The sequence below is a fragment of the Vulpes vulpes genome, chromosome 7, assembly GCF_048418805.1.
Source record: "Vulpes vulpes isolate BD-2025 chromosome 7, VulVul3, whole genome shotgun sequence".
In the NCBI taxonomy this organism is placed as follows: Eukaryota; Metazoa; Chordata; class Mammalia; order Carnivora; family Canidae; genus Vulpes; species Vulpes vulpes.
Window position 1 is genome coordinate 108594372 of NC_132786.1, and position 20580 is coordinate 108614951.

General features: G+C 54.6%; 1 protein-coding gene across 5 annotated transcripts in view; it reads left to right on the forward strand.

The window, feature by feature from the left end:
* The window catches only part of MINDY4 (MINDY lysine 48 deubiquitinase 4), a 104645-nt gene that overhangs the window by 59124 nt on the left and 24941 nt on the right, over window positions 1-20580 (forward strand). For all 5 annotated transcript variants that reach the window (XM_072764654.1, XM_026019098.2, XM_072764653.1 and 2 more), the window contains exons 10-13: window positions 4212-4313; window positions 5925-5988; window positions 7106-7171; window positions 12411-12478. In XM_072764654.1, coding sequence (XP_072620755.1) covers window positions 4212-4313; window positions 5925-5988; window positions 7106-7171; window positions 12411-12478 — 300 coding nt within the window. The remainder of the gene's footprint in view (window positions 1-4211; window positions 4314-5924; window positions 5989-7105; window positions 7172-12410; window positions 12479-20580) is intronic.

The window sequence follows — 20580 nt, forward strand, 5'->3', positions numbered from 1 at the left end:
GTGGAAGCTGCGTGGGGGATTGACTGCGCCCTCCAGGGAAGTCATGCTGAAATAAAGGCCTCTTGGCAGGGGTGGTGTTTTTTCCTCAGGGCTGTCTGGCTTCATTAGGGCCCACTCTGTCAGGCCGGCAGCTGGCCTCTCCTCAGTCGAGGACAGAGCCAGGCGGCAGGGCTCCGTGTTTTACCCCTTGAGGGAGGGGTCGTGCCAGTGGCTGGCTGTGGGAAGCTATGATGAGCCTCACTCCCCTGCAGGCCTAGAGAGAGCCACAGACAAGGACATTGGCTCCTCACCTCCTCTGCCCTTTGAAATTGCCACATTCAAGGCTCCGAGAAGGAGGGACAGTTTTCTGAGGCCTGTCTGGACACCAGTAGCAGAGCTGGAGTTGGACCCCAGGTCCAGCGGTCCCCAGACCATGCTTCTTCCCACCCCCGGCAGCAGCTGGTGAGCCTGAGAGGGAACAGAAAGGCTGCGGTCATTCCCCAGCCTTCCTCTGGGTGGTTTGTAGATGCGGACTGCTGGGCACAGCAGAGTGGATGGGTGAGGCTAGTTGGAGATCATCAGCATCAGAACATCTCTTTAATCTGAAGGACTTGAGTAGTTTGGGCAAGCATGCAGGCTGTACTGCTCCCCTACGCCCACCACCACCCACCACCACCCAGAGACAAATGTCTTCATCCTGCACTTCTCCCATGAGGAAGTAGATGCTTAAAGAAACTTCTCTTGGTTGGAGAGCCAGGCTGGGTGCTAGATTTGTGGGAGGAGTTTGATGAGTGTGTATCTGACCGATGAAGGCAACACAGGACCACCCTGGTCGTTGAGGTTTTGCAGGTTAAAGCAGGGAGTTACCTGGTGAAGCTGGAGTCTGGGTGACTCACCCCACTGTTCCCTTCCTCTCGTCGTCATCTGCATGGATAGCCCTGTCCACCCTGTGGCCAGTCAAATGGCAGAATGATGCTTGGGGGCACGTGGCCCGGTGTCCACATCTGTGTGGGAAGGTGAAGGCCAGCGAGGGCCAGGGGGTTCCCTAAGGCCTGGGAGCCAGGAGCCTAACCCAGGCCCGGCCACTGCACTTTCCCACTGTGTCTTCTGGAAAGATGTGTCTCTAAAGAGCAAACTGGGGCCCAGGAGAGAATGGAGAGATGGGAAGAGTTTTTAAATGGGAACCAGTGAGAGGAATGAGGATTTTGGTGTAGAAACACAGAGGTTCAGAGGGTCTATGACCAGTTTGTGAGATCAGAAAGACATGAGTTGGATCTCTTGGTGGTGTTGCACGGTGCCGAAGAGACGGGCTTGAAGACAGAGGGATGCTGGTTCTTAAAGCCAAGAGCTCCAGACAGTTGGTTCCACTTCCCCGAGTTCTCCTTCCTCCCTCAATGCTGTTTTAATTTTTCCAACTTTACTGTGTGACCTCAAGTGTCTCAGTCTCTGTACCTCAGTTTCCTTCTCTTAAAAGGGGCAAGAATACTGCCACCTTTATAAGGGAGCTTTGATGGCTGATGAAACAATACATGTGAAGTGTTTCTAACAGTGCTTGGCACATGGTAAGTGTTCAATATATGTCAGTTTTTTTTTTAATAAAGATTTTACTTATTCATGAGAGACACAGAGGGAAAAGCAGGCTCCCTGTGGGGAGCGAGATCCCAAGGAGACTCGATCCCAGGACCCCAGGATTGTGACTTGAGCCAAAGGCAGACGCTCAACCACTGAACCACCCAGGTGCCCCTGTGTGTCGGCTTTATAAATCTTATTTGTGGCTACACCGAGAAGCTTTCAGTGAAGCACATGACTCGCGTCAGCAAGTTCTTGTAGAGCACAGTGACTGTGTGAAAGGGGACTTCTTAGGTCCAGTCTGCAGGTTTTCCAGCATAGCTGTCCTAGGCAGAGTTTACAGTCCAGACACAATTTTGCACAATTCTAGCCATGATAAGGGTTCTAACCGGGGGAGTACCCTGGTCACCCCTATGTTGCAGGAAGAGCCCACAGGGACAAGACGGAGCAGAAACACTGGTCAGGCCCTGACTGTAACAACTCATCTGGGGAAGCAGGGCACCCCAGTCCTGGGTAGGGGCAGGATGGGCATTGGCAGGGGTTCTCAGGAGGGGTATTTGACGGGATGTGTGCCCCCACCTGAGTGGGGTCACACAGGAGGGCACACAGCAGGAAACAGGAGCTGTGGGGATGATGAAGCCTACTTTCGTAGGTTCTGAACCCAAAGAGATAAATGGCCAATCCTTTCTCCTTTGTCTGACAAGCCCTGCTTTCCAGGCCCTCCTCTGTCCTTGGCATCACCTCTCCGGAAACCCAGAACAACATTTCCTTACCTTTGTTTTCATAGTTGATGGTGACCTGGGCCAGTGCTCCCCGCACAGCTCAGGCTCCCTGGTTTAGTGATGGCGTGGTAACCATTTCCTCGAGAAGCGTGGCGGGCTTCCAAAGGCTGCAGAAGTTGCAGGCAGTCTGCCATTTCATCTTTCAAGTGGTTGAGGACTTGTTGTTTGTCTCATTAGGTTTGAAGGATTGCCTGGTGTCAGGGGCTTGTTCTTTCACGCCAGATGTTAGGAGTTCACCTTCCTGTCACCACAGGCAAAGTGGGGACTTGATGTTTCCATAAAGACAATAGTGATAGGTGTCCATTATTGAACATTCATCCCATGCCAGGCACTGGTCTATGGACCTTACACATTATCACCTTGTTTTAAAGCCCCCAGTGCTACAGAGGAGTACTGTTGTCATCTCTAGTTTATGGAAGGGGAACTGAGGGACGGCTGTGTCATTCACCTCCCATTTTAAAGTCATTGGACAGCCTGGATGCAGACCACTTGCTCTGCGTCTCAGGCACTGGGGAGTGGCCACATGATGCCCATCATATTGACCTGTGTCCTGGTCTCCTGGTTCACATTTCTCCAGCCCCACCCCGCCCCGCCCCACAGCTCAGCATGGAGCTCAAATATTAGCTGGGCACTGAAAACATAGAATCCCCCCACCCCCCACCGTGTATTCCTTTGAGCCCCAGCAGGTCTTCATCAAGGCACCTTTGTCTGTTAGGAAGAGCCTAACACTCAGACTGCTTTTGTAAGAATTTAATTTTTCTAAGAATTTAGAAAAAAATTCATAGATTCCAGCAGTGGGCAGGAAGTACAGCTCTAAGGAGCCCTGGAAAGACGAAACTGAAAGAAGTGTCTCTGTCAGGCTATTGCCTGTTCTTCCCTGTTGCTCATTTCATGCACCAGGGCTTCTTTGTTACCATTTTTATCATCAGGTGTCTCTCTGCCATTTTTGGCATTGTTGACTACCTGTTTTGTTCAAAGCCCATTTGTTCCCAGGACTGGGTAACAGCACTGTCTCCCAGCCATGCCCCTACTGCTGCACCCTTTCCTGCTTTCGTCTGTGTCTCTGATAACCCAGAGTTCTGTGGGTTCCATCCTTGGCTGCTGCCTCTGCCCTTCCCCGTCCTCTCTCTGGGAAATCTTAGCCCCTCAAAGTGCCAAGGATTTCTCACATGCTGGTGGCTCATAAACCTACCCTCAGCCCCGATGGCCCTCCTGGGCTTTCCATGTGTCAGATAGCTTCACCGAAGGGTCCCGCATGCGCATCCAGCTGCTCCCCCAATCCTCCTCTCTGCCCTGCATTCCCCATTCCATTTGGCAGCCTCACTGCACCCACTAAACCCCCAGAGATTACCCCTAATCCTTCCTCTCTCCCATTCCACACCCTATATATAAGTAACAGCAAGACAGGCTGCCTTCCCGTCTGCACCCATGATCTCATTTCCTGTGGCTGGTGGGTGTGAAGGGCACCTGCTTGCACAAGCTGCTGTCTCCAGGGGCCTGGATGCTGGGAGTGGCCAAGACTGGGTCAGGACAGTACCAGGCATTTTCCTGGGGTGGCCACCTTTCCTCGGGGTGGCATGAGTTCCCGAGCACATTTAGCTCAGCCTCCTGGGCTCCATCAGAACCCACAGCCCTGTCAAGCCTCCAGGGTCCCCTCTGCTCCCCTGGGCAGCTTCCTGAACCTGCTCCTCCTCTAGTCCCACCCAGGGCCTCTCCCTCAGGGGTCTTCCTTTGGCCTGGGTCCGAGGAGGCCCTGCTGGAGTCTGTGGGCTGCGGGGTTCTCTCTGTGTGGGAGAGGAAAGAATAGGCCATCTGCTATAGGGTGGCACAGTCCCTGGCTTATGCCCCTACAGACATAAACACACTCTTTTTCCTTCTCAGGCAGCTGCAGCCTTCCAACGCCCGCAGGACCCACTGCCTCGCCCTGGCCATCGCAGACATGGTGTGGCGGGCGGGGGGCCGAGAGAGAGCTGTGATCACACTGTAAGTGCTCCCCAGAGCCATGCTGCTACCACTCATGCGCTGGCACAGCTGCGGACAAGCTGGCCATGTGCTTTCCTGTCCTTAGGGACGTTGCTTATCTGTGTATCCTCCTGGATGTCGGCCCCATGCCCCACTCCGGTACAAGTCCAGTGAGGCAGCCCCACGTCGGGAGAGGCCTGGAGGGGCCTCCACCCAGCTCCAGTCTCATCTCTGCTGGGGTTCACATCTGCCTGGTCTTCCTCCCTGGGGAGCTTTGGAAGCTCCCCACATCCCATCTGAGAAAACTTCTGCCCTAGGCAGCCTGCTCCCCTATTTCTCTGATCTGGACCTCTCAGGAACCAGTTACACCTCTGATTCATACTTCTTTCCTAGTCCCCAAGACATGCTTCCATTCGTTTTGTCACCTGGCCCCCTGCGCCACCGAAGAAGAGACCTCCCCTGCCGCCTCTATCCTACTGCAGGTGGAGGACACCATCCCTGTAATCCACATGGATGGTCGGCCTGCTTTTCAATCTGGCCCTTCATAGTGGGAGCATCACTTCATCCCAGGCCTGTGGCTAAGCTTGGGTAAAAGGGGTACCTTTGGGGACCAAAGGTGACACTCTGGTGGGGTAGAATGATTACTAGAGCATACTGCTTAGGAGAAGGGGCTCCAGAGGCTAACTCCCAATGCTGTTGTTTGTTGGCTGTATGACCTTGCGCATTTGTGCTCTTTGTGCTTCATCTGTGTACTCGTCTGGAAAATGTGGATGATAGTAATGATTATCTGGTAGAGTGATTGTGAGAATTCAATGAGTCCATATAAATAAATCATATATGGCAAATGATAATACTATCTATGAGTTTAAATTATTTATCCATATAAGTAAATGGTAAATAATAATAAATGTGAAGTGCTTAGGACAATGTCTGGCCCATACTAAATACCGTAACAGTTAGGTATCACTGTTATTGTTCCTATGGAGTGCTTGTCCTTGGTACTCATGTTCCAGATAATACATTATTACACATTAACCCTGGCCCTTAGGATCTGCATGGCAGCCCTGAAAACAGATGGGGCAAAAATTCAATTTCTCCCCGTTTTACAGATGGAGGGGCAGCGGCTGTCCCAGCCTACACAGCAGGCTAATGGTATCGTGGGCGGCACACCCAGACCCCACTTCTAGTGTGTATCTCCTGGGCTGCACATACAGGGTGTTGTATAGACAGATGGCAATGGGGTTGGCGTGGGGAGCCTCAGGCCAGAGGCTGGAATTCCTCACGGCCTTGAAAGTGAAGGGCAAGTCAGCATTCCTGGTCTGGAAATCTATTTGTCAGTCGTGGGTGAGAGGCAGACTCTCTACTGCCAGGACTTGGGTTTGGTTACCCTGAAGCTCTCCTCCTGAGGTCTTTTTTCCATTCCTTTCCCTTCCCCCACTCATCAGATCCCCTGGGCCCAGCCTATTGGGTGAGTTCAAATCGGGGGAGAAAGGAGAAACCCTCGGTCCCATTCTTTCCTGCAGAGCCACCTTTTTATTTGTCCTCAGTCAGTGGCACATGTGGTTTCACCCTGGCTCAAGGGCATGTCTTCTCTCCATGCGGAGGACTCATGCATCTCTCTTTCCTTTTTAGGGCTTCGGGAACACAGCACTTCAGTCCAACAGGGAAATACAAAGCAGATGGAGTCTTAGAAACAGTACGGCTTTCTGGAAAAATTATCACGCAACCTTTGGCTTTGTTTGGGGACGGTCTCCTTTCATATAAGTAAATCCTCCCTCAGCTGGGGATGGGCCAGCCCTCCCTGCAGCCCAGGCTAGCAGATCCTCCACCTGGGATGGGGTGCGGGCAGAGGCGGGGGTCTGGGAGGATTTGGCCAGAACTGCCCTTATGGCTAAAAGGCTGATGGACACCCTGTCACGTGGAGGCTGTACAGAGAAGAGCAGTCCATGCGTGATGCCTTCTGGCCAAGCCACAGCCCTCCCTGTCTCCTCAGCATCCCCTCTGGGGTTGTTGTAAGAGGGCAGTGGGGTGGCATGGAGACAGAGGGGTGAGGTAGAGAATGGGGAAGAGCTTTGCAGAGCACCAGCCATGAAGCCAGACCTAGTGTGACCAAGTAAGGGAAAGAAATGGGAGACATGAGAATATGGACACAGCCACATTTCCCACAGACGAGCCTCCTCTTCACTGAGGCCTTTTGTTTGACATAGTTTGTTTCCTTTGACCTAAGTTTGGGCACATGTGGCCCTAGGATCCTAATTAGGGGTCTCACCTAGTTGGGTGTTGTCTCTACAAGTGGTTTTCTCCTGAGCTGTGTGAGAAAGCAAAGGAAACTCAGACCCACAGCTTTCCACTGACCTCATGACACTGCCTGCTGGGCTCAGAGCCGTACTGGTGGTAGCCCATTGGTTGGGACTCCTGCCTCTCTCCACACACCCCCACCCCCCTGCCAGGCCCCAGGTGCCTGCAGTCACAGATATCTCAGATACCTGTGACTGGCCTGCAGGGGTGCAGCCCCGCTGGTTGGTGGGGCGAGGCATGCATGCCACTGGCTCCTTTGCTTTAGTTCCACGGGGTCTCCATTCCTGGGCTCTGTAGGCCCTGTCTGGCTGGCAGGGCCGACTTGACCCCGGAGACCCCAGCTGGGTCCTGTCACAAACAGGCATGGGGGTGCCTTGCTGCCCTGGCTCTCAGGGTTGCCACTGTGACCTCAGGGACATTCCCAAGTGGGGGCTTGTAGCTACTGAAGCCAGGGCAGGACATGGAACCGTCTGTGGAGCTCAGACAGCTCACGTTATGGGTTTGTGTCTCCTCAGCTCACACTGCACAGTTTGACCTGCTATGAGGAGCTGGTGACTTTTCTTCAACAAAGTATCCATCAGGTATGGACAATGGTTTATTTGGGGGGGATGTGTGTTTTTAAGCTGCTTTCTTTGGAGACCCTGCTGGATATAGGGTCTTGCCTGGTGTCCTGGCTGGTTGGCTGGGTCCTCCAGCACCCTATCTGCTGGAGATCTGTGTACCCACTCCTTGCTGTGAGATGGGGTGTCCAAGGTCTGAACAGTGCAGGGTGCCACGGGGATTCAGAGAAGGGCTGTAGCCTCTCTCGCTTTGTGAGCGAGGGACTTGAAGTCTCCATGGCAAAGAACATGATCTCTGGAGCCTTCAGCCTGTGTTTGAATCTAGGTTTCACCCCTTAGTAGCTCTGTGACCTTGGGCAACTTCTTTAGCCCCTCTCTGCCTCTGTTTGCTCATCTGTAAAGTGCAGCTGATAATAACAGTACTTAGAACTAGCAGGCCCGGCTTGATGTTGTCAGTGATTTTAGCTTTTGTTGTTGATGTTATGATCACTATCATCATGATTATTTAAGGTCCCCTTGAGATTGGTTAGCTGTGGACATGTGGAAATGAGGGGGACGCATTACAGGGGCAGGGTGCAGATGACCTTGGCAGAGGTCATTTCCTGAGATCCCCAACTGCAAAGTCTCATTTTCTGATGTCTGTGTCAGGATGGAAGGAAAGAGCACTGAGCCCTTCCGTCCTGGTGTGCAAGCAAATGCTCCCTGCCTCCTCTGCGCCTTTCCTTCAGCCTTCTGGCCTGTGGGACCAGCTCTTTTAGGCTCCAGAGAAGGTGACAGAGGATTTGCTGGTGAGCCTGGAAGGTGGAGAACTTGCCAGATGTGGGGCCAGGGTGGACACTCCTGCTGTCAAAATACCTTCCTCCCGTTCCCTGAAAGTGCTGAGGGTCTGGGCATAGCCTAGGAAGAGTGCCAGCCCTGACATCACAGATGCTTCTTGGGTAGGAAAATGGGGCCTGCTCAGAGACTCTTGGGAGGCAGGGGTACACTCATTGAGGCACTGATTCACCCCAAATTTTCTGCCCCAGAGCTGTTGCCTAGCGAGCAACAGCCCGAGGAGCCTGGCCCGTGTCCCCAGCTTAGGACGCTGCCTTTCTGCACTGACTGTGTTGTCTGGCCTTTCTGGGAGGTTCGAGGGAGGGGCTCTGACGTGGGAGGGGGCCTGGCCAAGGCTGGCCGTCACTCGCTCCCTGTCCCTGGCTCCCTCTGGCTCTTCATGGGCATAACCCAGTGGGCTGTCTGCCGATGTGGTGCGCTCCCCGGCTGGCCCAGAGCAGCTGTAGGGGGCCTGGAGCAGGGGCCTAGCGACCTCCTCTAGCTTATACCTCGGCCACCTGTGGCCCTAGGATCATCGCTGGGCCTCAGTTGCCTTGTCTAGAAAATGGAAGATGGAGCAGTTAGCAGATACTTGCAGCTCTTTACTGCTCAACAGCGGTTTTTTAAGAAGAAACTTAAATGCATGGAGAAGAATGTCTTCTAAATTAAGCACCAGGCACGATCTAAATAAGCAGGAAGGATCATACTCCTAACTGCACTCAGAGCATTCTGAGAATGCAGCCGTGCATCCGAGAGCCGAGCAAAGCCTGACTGTCTCGGTGCGTGTGATTTGACACAGGAGTGGGGGGCAGACCTCCCCTCCCCCTGCACCTGTGTTCACACTGTCAGGTGAAGCAGAGCATGGAGCCCGGGGGCCAGGAGAGGGAGGTGCCCTGGAGGCTTCTAGGGCGCAAAGGACGGCTCTGGGGCAATTGCTCACAGGCTCCAAAGGCCTGTCACCACCCACTGATGGCCCCGGGGCTGACGCCTCCGCACCCCGCACCCCGGCTTTCTGCATCCTTATCTGTGAGAAGAGGCCTCCCTCCTCCCTCCATCAGTACCCCAGGGTTTCGGTGAAGCCCAAGCCAGACGTTGACTGTGGAAGTGGTTCAGAGAGCGGGGCCTGTGCCAGGGGAGGGGCTGCCGGCCTCCTGTCCTTCCTCCGGACCCACAGCGACTCCCCCTCGTCGCTCGGCTTTGCTCGCTGGGTGCCGGCGGTCCCTCTTTGGCCCTCCTCACTCGGGAAGGTGATGTTTTCCCCCGCAGCTTAATTATGTTTTTGCTGGAAGCCGTTGAGCTGCCTCAGCACTGCCCTCACCAAATTCATTTTTCATGGCCTGGGCCTAAGAGGGGTTCCTCGTGCCAGGCCTGGAAACGAACACTGAACCATCTCTGCCCAAAATAAATAGGCTCCTTGCTGTGTTTTCATGACTGCTCACCCTCAGAGTGAGCTGTCTGGCTGCCCCCCTGTGAGCTGGGCGAGGTCCCCGGTGCCCCCCGCAGCCTCCCATTGGGGTTCCTCGGTGGGCTTCGGTCTCTCCGGGGCCAGAGCAGTGCTGGAGGATGGCCCCTTCTGGCCTACCAGTACCACACATTTTTCCGGACCGTAATGGCAGTTTCCGGCCCGACTTTCGGGCTGGGGAGCTCTCCTTTCAATGCAGGCACCTTTCCCTGTGGCCTCCCATGTCTCGGCAGCTTGAATTTGATGAGATAGTTTTAATAAATGTTTTTTTAAAAAAACAAAATGGTATATTGGTGCCATTCAGTCATGTTTGGCAGGGGTCAGAAGCCCCAGGCAGCGTCCTCTCTCCACCCTCTGTAGTTGCACTAACAGTCCACACCCAGGGGCACGTCCCCAGCTCCCGGGAAGCTGTCCTGGAAGGAGCCCGAGGACTGTGGAAGACGCTGGCCCACGTAGTACCAGTAGTCCTCCACGTTTACACAGGCCTAGGGCCTCGGTGGGCTTCCGTGTCCCCTGCCTTGTTGCAGCCCTGCGGCCGCGGGCACCCCAGAGGCAACAGCCCGAGAAAGTGTCATTGCTCCCCCAAGACAGCGTGCAAGTCCGTGGTAGCAGGCAATTGGCATTTCGGAAGGGGAAACGGAGACAGCTCTGTCACTCCCCGAGGCGACAGGGAAGTCTGCAGGGGAGCTGCGACAGGCTACGGGTCCTCCCAGGCCCGTGCCCCCTGTGCGAGGATTTCAGTATGACTCAGGTGTCAGAACACTTGCACAGCCTCGGTCTCATGAACCCAAGGAAATACACAAGGGAGGGATTTGTTATCCTCATTCAGCAAATGGGGAAACTGAGGGCAACAGGAGCAAAGTGCCTGGCCTGAGGTCAGAGGATTAGGATGAGCTTGATTTAAGATTGTTGTTGACGCATTTATTCCATTTCTATACCCCCTCACAAAGGTTCTCTTATTTACACATTTATAAGAATAAGTTAATAATATAAGATTGCTGTCCTCAGGGCTCTTCTGGGCTTCAGCCTTAGCAAACCTGCCCTCTCTTGCCACTGGGCCTTTGCACTTGCTTTTCGTCTTCCCTGGAACAGCATTCCCTTCTCTCCCAATCCTTTCGGTTTAGATCCCACTTCCTCCAGAAAGCCTTCCTTTACATTCCTTCCTTCCCTGCACTCCGAGTCTGCTTAGAGGCCCTTTCTGTGTGTTTTCAGAGCACCTGGTGCTTCCTGTCAGAGCAGAGTCCCTGCTCCACTCTTTTCCAGGTGTTTCTTGTTCTTTCTTCCTAGCATTACTTCTCATGAAGGCAGATCCATATCCACCTTGTTCACAAGCATAGCCTTAGCAGAGAGCAGCCTCTCGGCATGAAAGTTCACACAGTAATTTTTTTAAAGGATTAATCAAATTACTGTATGAAAACAAAGTCTATGTTTTGAAGGAAAGAAAAGATAAGTTTATCAGAAGCCTAAGCCGAAATAATTGCCACAGTTGAGGACCGTATTTGGCTCTGAGCTTCCTGGCAACCTAGGCAAAATGGAAATATGATCAATTATATTATATTTATTGTTTCAGGAAAACAAGCACTTTTGGATCTGGTTTCAAGTCCACTAAGAAACTGATCACACATAAGGAACACTGACCCTTGTAAGGCAGCATCTGCCATCACAGCTCACAGATGAGGATGAGTGTCATCCCCAAAGTGGGATGAGTAAGGTCTTCAGACAAAATTGCAGCTGGGGGCTGGCGTTTCTCTAGGGAGCCCAAGTGACTTAGCCTATCCTGGGAGGCCACGGCCTCCTGGGCCCCCTGGACAGAAGGGCCGCACAGAGCTGGCGTATGCTCAGGGCTCACACAGGTGTCACGCCCTGTTCTATGTGCTGTACAAGGATGATCTCACTGACTCTTCACAACAACCTGATGAGGGTGGGTCCAAAATATAATCCTCCTTGTTTTACAGATGAAAAGACTGGGGGGCAGGGAGATTAGGAAAGGTCACTGTACTCACCTAGCTAGGAGTGGCACAGCCAGGATTCAAACCCCAGCAGCTGGGCTCTAACCCAGGGTTGGGACTAGGGGGAGATGAAGAAGGTGCTTACCTTGGGTGAAGAATGCAAGGAGGTACCAAAGTCCTCAGTCATCCCCAAAAGTGTAAAAATTTAAAAGTAATAATATCAAAATTAATCCAAAAAGTTCACGGGATGCCTGGGTGGCTCAGTGGTTTAGCGCTGCCTTCAGCCCAGGACATGATCCTGGAGTCCTGGGACCAAGTCCCACATCGGGCTCCCTGCAAGGAGCCTGCTTCTCCCTCGGCCTGTGTCTCTGCCTCTCTCTCTCTCTCTGGGTTTCTCATGAATAAATAAATCTTCAAAAAAAAAAAAAGTCCACAATGAACAAAATACCAAAAATTTAAATGATGGGATCTGTCTTTGCACGGCTCACCTCACTCACCCCTCTTGACCCTGACTCTGTCCCCAAGCTGCTCGCTGCTGCTCTTAACACAGTGCAGGTCTTTGGCAGAAGGGATTTGGAATTAGACAGAGACTACTGGAATCCCAACAGGCTGCTTCCCAGCTGTGTGACCTTGGGCCGGTTGCTCAGTACCTGAGCCCATTTCCCTATGTGGCAGAGGGCAGTATTAACACTACTGTCACATAGGCCTGTGACAGTTTTAAGTGTGATGATGCACGTAAGACACCTGCATGGTAAGGGAGGCTGCCCCGGGTGTTATCTGGCAAGCTTCCAGGACTCGGACATCACGGGGGCTCCTCGGTGGGCAGTGCGCCTGCTCCTGTTGTCTCTCAGGCTGCTGTGCTTCCCATCATTCAGGGGCCCTGTGGTGGAGCCACCTGGCAACCTCTGGGACCAGGCGGGTGGCAGCTGTCTCAGGGTCAGGCTGCTCCCTGGATGTGGCCCCGCAAGGAGGTGAGGGGAAGGAAGTGCAGACTGAGGGGAATGGTGGGTGCTCATTCCTTTCTTCTCTTTCCCAGTTTGAAGCAGGTCCCTACGGATGCATCCTGCTCACCCTATCTGCCATCCTGTCCAGGTCCACGGAGCTGTGAGTGTCTTCCTCCCTCACCTCGCTCCCCGCCCCGGGGCCGGGCTTGTCTATCTGGTTGGTGCTCTGCTTGGTGCGTAGTGGGAGTGTAGCAAATGTGGTTGAGAGGATGAAGGAAGGACCACAGCAGTGGGGACCATCAGCAGTGGGGTGAGAACAGTTGCATGTGTGTTCAGAGCACCCTTGTCAGTCTCCCCACATGTGCTGGGGCTGACCAGAGAGACACCCCTGCCCACAGAGCTTCCGGTCCCACTAGGGCCCCAATGGGACTGTGGTGTGCACATACTTAAGCATAGGTGTGGACGCCCCTGGGACATGTGCAGGGGTGGGCAATTGAGGCTGAGGCCTGGGAAATGACTGGGGGTCCCCACCATCTCAGGAAGGGGGGGTTCACTGTTGGCCATGGCAGTTTGGAAAGCTGCAAGGTTTGTGAATCTTGAGCCCTGAAGACACGGGTGCCCAGGGGCCCTGGAAGCAAGAGGACTTCAATTCCATGCATGTTTGTCAATTGTGGCCTCCCAGACTGCCTGAGAGCTGGACTTACTCCATCACTGTCATCCTCCACGAGCTTTCTAGGCTTCTTATCCGTATTTGTCACCTGGGCATGTTGTCCCCAGGGAGGGTGGCAGATTAACAGCACATTAGCAGTTTTGTAAAGTACAATTGATTACTCCTTCCTTGTCCAAGTAGAGGGCAGACTCCAGAGGGTGTGGGGACCTGGGGAATGAATTTTCACCTTGAGAGGATGCTTGCTGTGGGAGATGATTTGGGAACAACCCCAAGCAGGTGGGCCCAGAGGAGTGGGGAGGCAGAAAGAGTAGCTATGTGGTGCCCAGGCTGGGGAGGCCCCAGTAGGAGGAGACACTTGCTCAATGGGCCTGTCCCATTCCCTGCAGGCTCTGGTTTGGGTAGGAGGAGGATGCAGGGGCTCTGTGGCCTCATGCCGCCAGCCTGCCTGCTGCTTGCTGCTACTGACCTTATTAAACGTGGTGCACGCACAGATTTTTCTAATGGCATTTTTCTTCTAATCCTGCCATAATGATATGATTCATTCCTGGCCCGGGCTCACATGCATGGAGACCATAAGCCTCACTGCCTTCTCCCCAGGCCTGGGTTTGCTAATCCCTGGCTGATCAGGATGGGTGGGGCTTTCTGGGTATGTGGGTGAGACCCCTGAGCTCACTGAGGGGAAGCTGGGCTTTCAGAAGGACCAGGAATGGTGACATCTGGCTTTGTGATCTCCTGGGCCACAGTTTCCCCATCTGTACAGGGGGGTCCCTTGGCTCTGGAGGTCTAGGCCTCTGGTCCGAGTGTCTCTGTTCTGGTGGTCACTGGGCAGCAGCTGCAAGTCCTGCTCGCCAGCCTGGGAGCTGTTTCATATGCATGCCCCTGTAGGGAGCAGCTCTGCTGGGGCTCTCCCTCTGCAGGGGCCTTCAGAGCCCCCCAGGAGCCCCATATCCAGGCTACTGTTCATGTCGTCTGGAACTGGAGGGCTTGGGCTGCTTCTGCACCCTCCCTGCCCCGTCTGACCAAGCCTGGCGTGCTAGTAGGCCTGAGGTCTCAGCCCTGCCATGCTCCTTCCCTGCGCTACGCTACACACACAGAGATACACACAGACACAGATAGATACATGGGTACACACACAGATATGCAGATATATACACAGACACACACATACACAGGCACACACATGCACAGATGCAGAGTTTGCAGTATAGACCTACACAGACATACATGCACGACACACAAATACACACACACACACAGACACATACAGATATGCAGATACACACACAGATAAGCACAGACACACAGACACATGCACACGAAGACAGACATACACACATATAAACGCACGCAGCCACATACACACACGGATATACATAAGGAGAGGCACAGACACAGACACAGGCACTCAGACCCACAAGATCTGGCTGCAGTCACCTCCTTCCCCTTGTCCTCAGGACAGAGGAGTGGAAGTATGTACAGATAATCTGCCTCCCACTCAGGGCTCCTGAGGACCTTCCCTGGGTCCTGGAGGCTGATGGTATCAAAGCCCCCAGGGGCAGCTTTGGCTGTCTGTCCCCTGCCTTCCAGGAGGGCGGGCGCAGAGACCTGCTTTAGCACCGGACCCGGCACCACACTGGTTGGGCTCATCTTACTCCTGGGCCTCCCCTTCCCTTCTAAGAAGGCAACACAGAAGATACACTCATTAGCAATAGGAACGATAGTAACGGGCATCTCATAAGCTTCCTATGTGCCTGACCCGATGCTGCAACATTTTACACAGGAAACTAGCTTCATCCCCACCCCCCAACCCTGTTAGCGGGCACTAGTGATTAGCCTCCCTGTCTTTCAGATGAAGAAACAAGGCTTGCCCAGGCTCCCACAGCTCAGCCCAGACAGTAGGGCCCTGGATGGGGCTCTTTGGGTTTGCTGCTTGGTTGCAGGCCTGAATCTCTCTACTCCTTTGAGCCTGAATTTTTTACTCTGAAAGGGGGACCGATAGTTCCTGCTTTACAGGATTGAACAAAGATTTATATGTCCAGTGCTTGCGTCGGCTCCTGGTGGGTAGCAAGCCTTAGATGATGGCCACTGCTGGTCTGACCCTGTCACAGCTGTGCTCAGAGGTGTCCTATGTCCCATCCTGTTGTGTCTTGCCCTCAGTCCTGGCTTGGTGCCTGGTGGTGGAGACATGGCCACAGGGATGTCACCGTAAGTGGTGATGGGAGGCATGCCCGCAGGCTCCCGGGTGCTGTGTGCTGGTGCTCAGAGCAGGCAAGAGAAGGGGAGTTTGGAAAACCCATCCCTGCCATGGGAAGGCACCACCCAAAGATGTGCCTGAGAAGACACTCGGCACAAGTGTCTTGTTTGGTCAAAGTTCAAAACCACTTTTAGACAGACTGAGAGACTGAGGACAGGACTTTGGGTGGGAAATGGGGCAGGCTTTGGGCACAGGGCTGCTGGCGACATAGAGTAGAGCCAGACACTCCTCCCTGTGGTCTGGGGGGCTCCCTGAAAGGGGTGGCAGCGTGAGGTGGAAAGATGGGACCAATGGTGAGGAGAGCAGTCTGTCGAAACGGTGCCCAGATCCTGTGAGAGATTCACGCTGAAATGATTTAAAAGAACGCGTTAGCATTCCTGGCATCGCAGGGCTCCTCTGAAGAAGCTGTTCTCTGGCCTTAGAAGGGGAGCTCCTGGAGTGGCCCACGCCTCCTCTATGCCAGTCACGCACTCCAGCGGTGCTTCCCTCGGCTCCCTAGAGCCTCTGATCTCTGATCTCAAGAGGGCTGCCAGGCCTGGCTGAAGGTTTGCTGTGATTCCCCTGGCAGTGACAACAGTCTGGGACTGTGAAAGCCCACCCCATCCTGGCCTGCCGCAGGGCCTGGTAGCTTGCAAAGTCTTTTCTTTATGGACATTGGGGCATATGGGGGCAGATGTCATCCAGCACAGTCTCCATTTGTCCGGCTGAGCTGATTGGCTTGTCCGGGGCAGCCCAGTGGGTGACAATTCACATGAAAGCATCCCCCTCATTGGCTAGGATGTAGCTTCCGAACACCCGAGTCCCCAATCTGCTTGGCTGCCTACACGCTTGTGGCTGACCCAGCCTGCGCCTTAGGCCCTTTATCTCTAACAGGAGGGAGGCAAACTGGTGCTTCTGAAACTCTTTGAGTTGTGAACCTGAAATCTAACATTTTCCCAAATAAACTATATCCCAAAGCTCAATAAAAAGCAGATGCAGCAGGCCTAGAGTGGGGGGGGGGTGGTAATGGGGGAGAGGTGGAGACCCCTTCCTGCCCCTCCCTGTCTCCCAGACTGGCCCCAGGAGACCCCTGTTTGGAGAAGCTTAACAGGAGCAGGGCCAGACGATCCCTGAGGGCCTTCCTGCTCTGAGGTTCGGATTCAGTGTCGCCAAACCCTTTGATGCCGTCTCAGGGTGATCTGTTACTACTTTGGGCAGTTGAAAACATGACCTGGTAGTCCAAGGAGAGCGGTCGCCCAGATCATGTGCTGTGCAGCCCGGGAGAAACAGAGTGGGGGGCTGGGAACAAGCCTCCAGTGCTCTACAAGTACAGCGAGTACGTGTGCACTTGTGGCGGCGTGAGCGTGCGTGAGGGCTCCCGTGAGGTTGTGGGGCTGGGTGTGAGATGATGTGGGTGTTGGTGGTTATGTTCGAGATGGTGTGAAGGTGACTTGATTGTGTGATTGTGTGTGTGACTGAGGGCATGGCTGTCCCTCCCTCTCTAGCAGGGGCCCCGAGGCCCAGGGGCAGGCCTTGCACCCAAGTCAGTGCCTTCTGTCCAGTGGTTGTTCCCAGCTCTGGGGGGAGCCAGGGTGAGGGCACCAAGGGCAGATGCGGATGCAGCCTGGCACAGCCTGGCCACTTTACCCTCAGAGGCTGAAATAACCGTACTGAAGCTGGCCTTTGAGTTTTGTTTACTGGGGCCGACTGCAAAGCCTTGTGAAGGTTTTATTTTTATCCGCTTGATTTCCAGCCATCTATTTTCCTTCCTAAGATCTTGAGTTGCTTACAGTAAATCTCATACAGGCTTTGATGCTTACCTAGCGCCACTGCCTTTTGAACTGTGTGGCCTAGAACTTTCCCCAGCATGTTGTCACAAGTCCCAAAGATGCTCGGGGCCCTGGGGTCAGGCCAGCTCAGAGCCAGACCTGCACAATGCAGTGCAAGGGTGCTCCGGCCCCAGGGAGTGAGCAGTGAGCCAGGTCCTGGCACAAGGGAGGGCTCCGGAGACGCCCATGGGGTGGCTTAGGCCTAGGTGGTGGTAGAGGGGGGACAGTTTGGGAAGAGACCCTTTTCATGCCTCAGACCCGTGGCATTCATTGCAGGGGCAACTTGGGGCCATTCAGAGGCAATCTTGAAAGTCCAAAATGGGTAGTAGTTTGTCATCTGCTGGTCATTTTTGAACAGACCAAGACAGGCACTGAGGGTGAAGGGCAGTACTCACACCATGGTGGCTTTGTGGCTCTCTCTGACTTTCTCCAGGAGAGGAAGAACAACAGCACAGTTTATTTCTTTGTGGAAATAGCCCTGAAATGAAAGCCAACCATGAGTGTTGGTAACGCAAAGGCAAGTGGCAGAAACTTGATTCTTAGCCAACGTAAGCAGAAAACAGCACTATTAATTGATTCATATCAAAAGCCCACAGCTTTAGGAGTGGCTGGATCCAGGAATCAGACAGCGTCCTTGGGACATGGTGTCCCTCCTTCTGTCCCGTCACGCTTCTTTCCTCTGTCTCAGCTGTGTTCCTGCTGCGTGGTAGGCTCCAGTGAGCCCCGTGGAGAGGAAGCCCCCCACCTTTTTAAAGATTGTATTTATTTATTTCAGAAAGAGAGAGAGCCTAAGCAGGGGGAGAGGCAGAGGGAGAAGGGGAGGGAGAAGCACACTCCCCGCTGAGCACGGAGCCTGACACGGGGCTCCATCCCAGGACCCTGAGATCAAGACCCAAGCTGAGACAGGCGACGCTTAACCAGATGAGCCACCCAGGTGCCCCGTGGAAACCCTTTCCCCAGCGCTCCTCGGCCTGCTGGCAGCCACGACCCATTCCTGACGCCTCATGGTGCACAGGTCTGGGCTGTATCCATCATGGGGCGTGTGGACACGGAGGGCCCAGAAGGCAGGCAGGACCCACAGAGGGGCACACGCTGCCTGGGAAAGGGACGGCTGTCTCGTCAGGAACTGGGAGTTTGGGAGGCATCCAGGAACAGGAGAGTAGATGTGACTTTGGGGGTGGGTCAGATCTGGACCTTAATCGAGGCCCCCACAGGCTCCCGTTGGAAACGAAGAAAAGCAATGACAAAGCTTCCAGATCCTTCAGTCGTGGGCTGGGCCAGGGGCTTGTGGCATAAGGATTTGAGCAGGAGGCTGTTCTTGGTGGTCCCAGCTATGCTGTTGTGACAGGGGTGGGGGAGGTGGGATACCCCCCAGCTTCCTCCTCCATCCTCCTGCACGCCTGCCTGGACTCCTCCAGCCCAGAATAACGCGGTGCACACAGAAGCACCCAGCCCAGGCACCCCGGCCCCACACAGTAGCCGCTTTGTGCTCCTTGAACAAAGCCCTTGGCCTCTCTCACCTGGGCCTCCCACATGCAGCAGGAGAGACAGGACAGGGGGCCTACAGGCCTTTCCTGCCTAACCTGCCAACATCTTTTGAGTATAGCTGGGAAACAGGAGGAGAGGAACTTCCTCAGTGACCTCCAAGTCCTCTGTAACCTTGATTCAGATTGGGGCGGTGGCCATGCCTGTGAGCGCTTTCAGCAAATGTGTCTGAGGAGACCAAGGTGACGGGTACCAAAGGGCTTGCAGGTACCTCTGTCACTGGAAACAGGAGACCCTCTCTCTGGCCACCTGCTCCCGTGTCCCCTCCACAGTGGGCCAGAGCTGTGTCCTGGAGATCTCTCAGCAGCTCCCTCTGGGGACCCTGTGGGGGCCTCTTACCCCTTGGGAGGCAGGGGCTGGAGACCCAGCCTCACCGCAGGTGGAGGAGACAGGGAGGGTCCTCAGTGCCACTCTGGGGTTTGAAGGCATGTAGCAACCCAAGGATCAGCCCAAAGACCCGGGGCCATTATTCCATTTTACAGATGAAGGGACCAAGGCTCTAAGAAATTAGGGCAGGTTGGTGGCAAGTTGACACCATCCCTGAGTGTCCTGGCCTCCAGTCTAAGACTCGATGCCCGCCTGCCCTTCCTGGGCTAGGGGAGGAATGACAGGCACTGCCCTGCTGTGTCTGCCAACTTAGAAGGAGAGGTGGGAAACAAGACCCCTAAGTAGGCCCATCCCAAACCAGATGCCTGTCCACCAGCTTCCTTCTCCATTTAATTTCTGCCGGCATGGCCTGGGCCAAAGCAGGCCCGGCCCCAGGCTGCTGAGGTGGCAAGTCCCGGCTGGTGAGTGGCAGCGGGGTGTGGTTGAGGGCAGTAGGTCTGCCCGGGAACATTGAGCCCCTGTGGCAGATGAGGGCGACTAAGCCCAGAGCACCCTGGGGTGAGCGGCAGAGCTAGGAGAGGCTCCTGACTCTCAGTGCATCTAGCATTCCTACCCACGAGCCATTCCTCCGTGTTCCTCGGAGGGCTTGGGTGTCCAGATACAGAGGATGGGCCTTGGGAGGAGGGAGAGGCAATGAACTATTTTGGAAGGATCTTCTGTTCCAGGCCAACCTCGGTTGCTTGGGTGGGATGCTTCCTTCCGCCTGCCTCCGCACACCTCCTGGGATTCAGCTTCTGGAGGCTGCTCCATCAGGGCCTTCCTTATAGCTTCTCCTCCGATGGGTGTGGGCCAGGCTTACATGATTTAGGGCCCCTTTGCTGTGCATCTGCCGAGTTAGAGTCCAATTCTGGGTGCCAGGGGGCCAGATGAACCCAACATAACCCTGGCCCTCAAAGTCATTGCTGCCTGGAGGGATGAGGCAGGCACAGGAAAAGCATTGGCAGGTGCTCTAAGGAAGAGGGCTGGCTCAGGAGAGAGTGGGGCACATCTGTCCTGCGGTGAGGGAGTAGCTTTATGGAAGAGGCGACGTTCGGCTGGGCTCTGAGGGATATGTGGGAAGGGTTTTGGCAGGCCGCAAGAACAAAGCAGGCAAAGGCCAGTGATGGGGGTTTGCAGGGAACCATTGCACAAGGTCTGGTTGAGAAGGAAGGTGCCAGCACTCAGGGTGGCGGGGTCTTGTGGGTGGTGAGGAGGGGGACAGCTCGGGAAGGCCTTGGACACTTCTACTTTCCCTTCCTTCTTCCAGGCCCACTCGTTTCTCTCCATCCATGCACTGTGCCCCATCCCTCAGGTCCACACCCAGCCCCTTCCTGTCCTGGCCCCTGCCTGGGGAGCAGAAGTAACAGCCAGCCCCTCCAACCTGTGGAGCCCTGTGCTGTTTGTGAGGTCCTTGAGTGGCCAGGGCCCTTACTGCAACAGATCTTTGAGGTGCATATCATTATCCCCATCAGGGAGTGACCCACCAAAGGCCCAGAGATGGAAAGCAGTTTGTTTGCAGAAGGTCCCAAAGTGCAGGTGGCAGTGGGGGCCTGCCACCCAGGTGTCCTGACTCATCGTCCACTCCCTGCAGGCCTTCCTGGGAAAACAGTCAATATCCG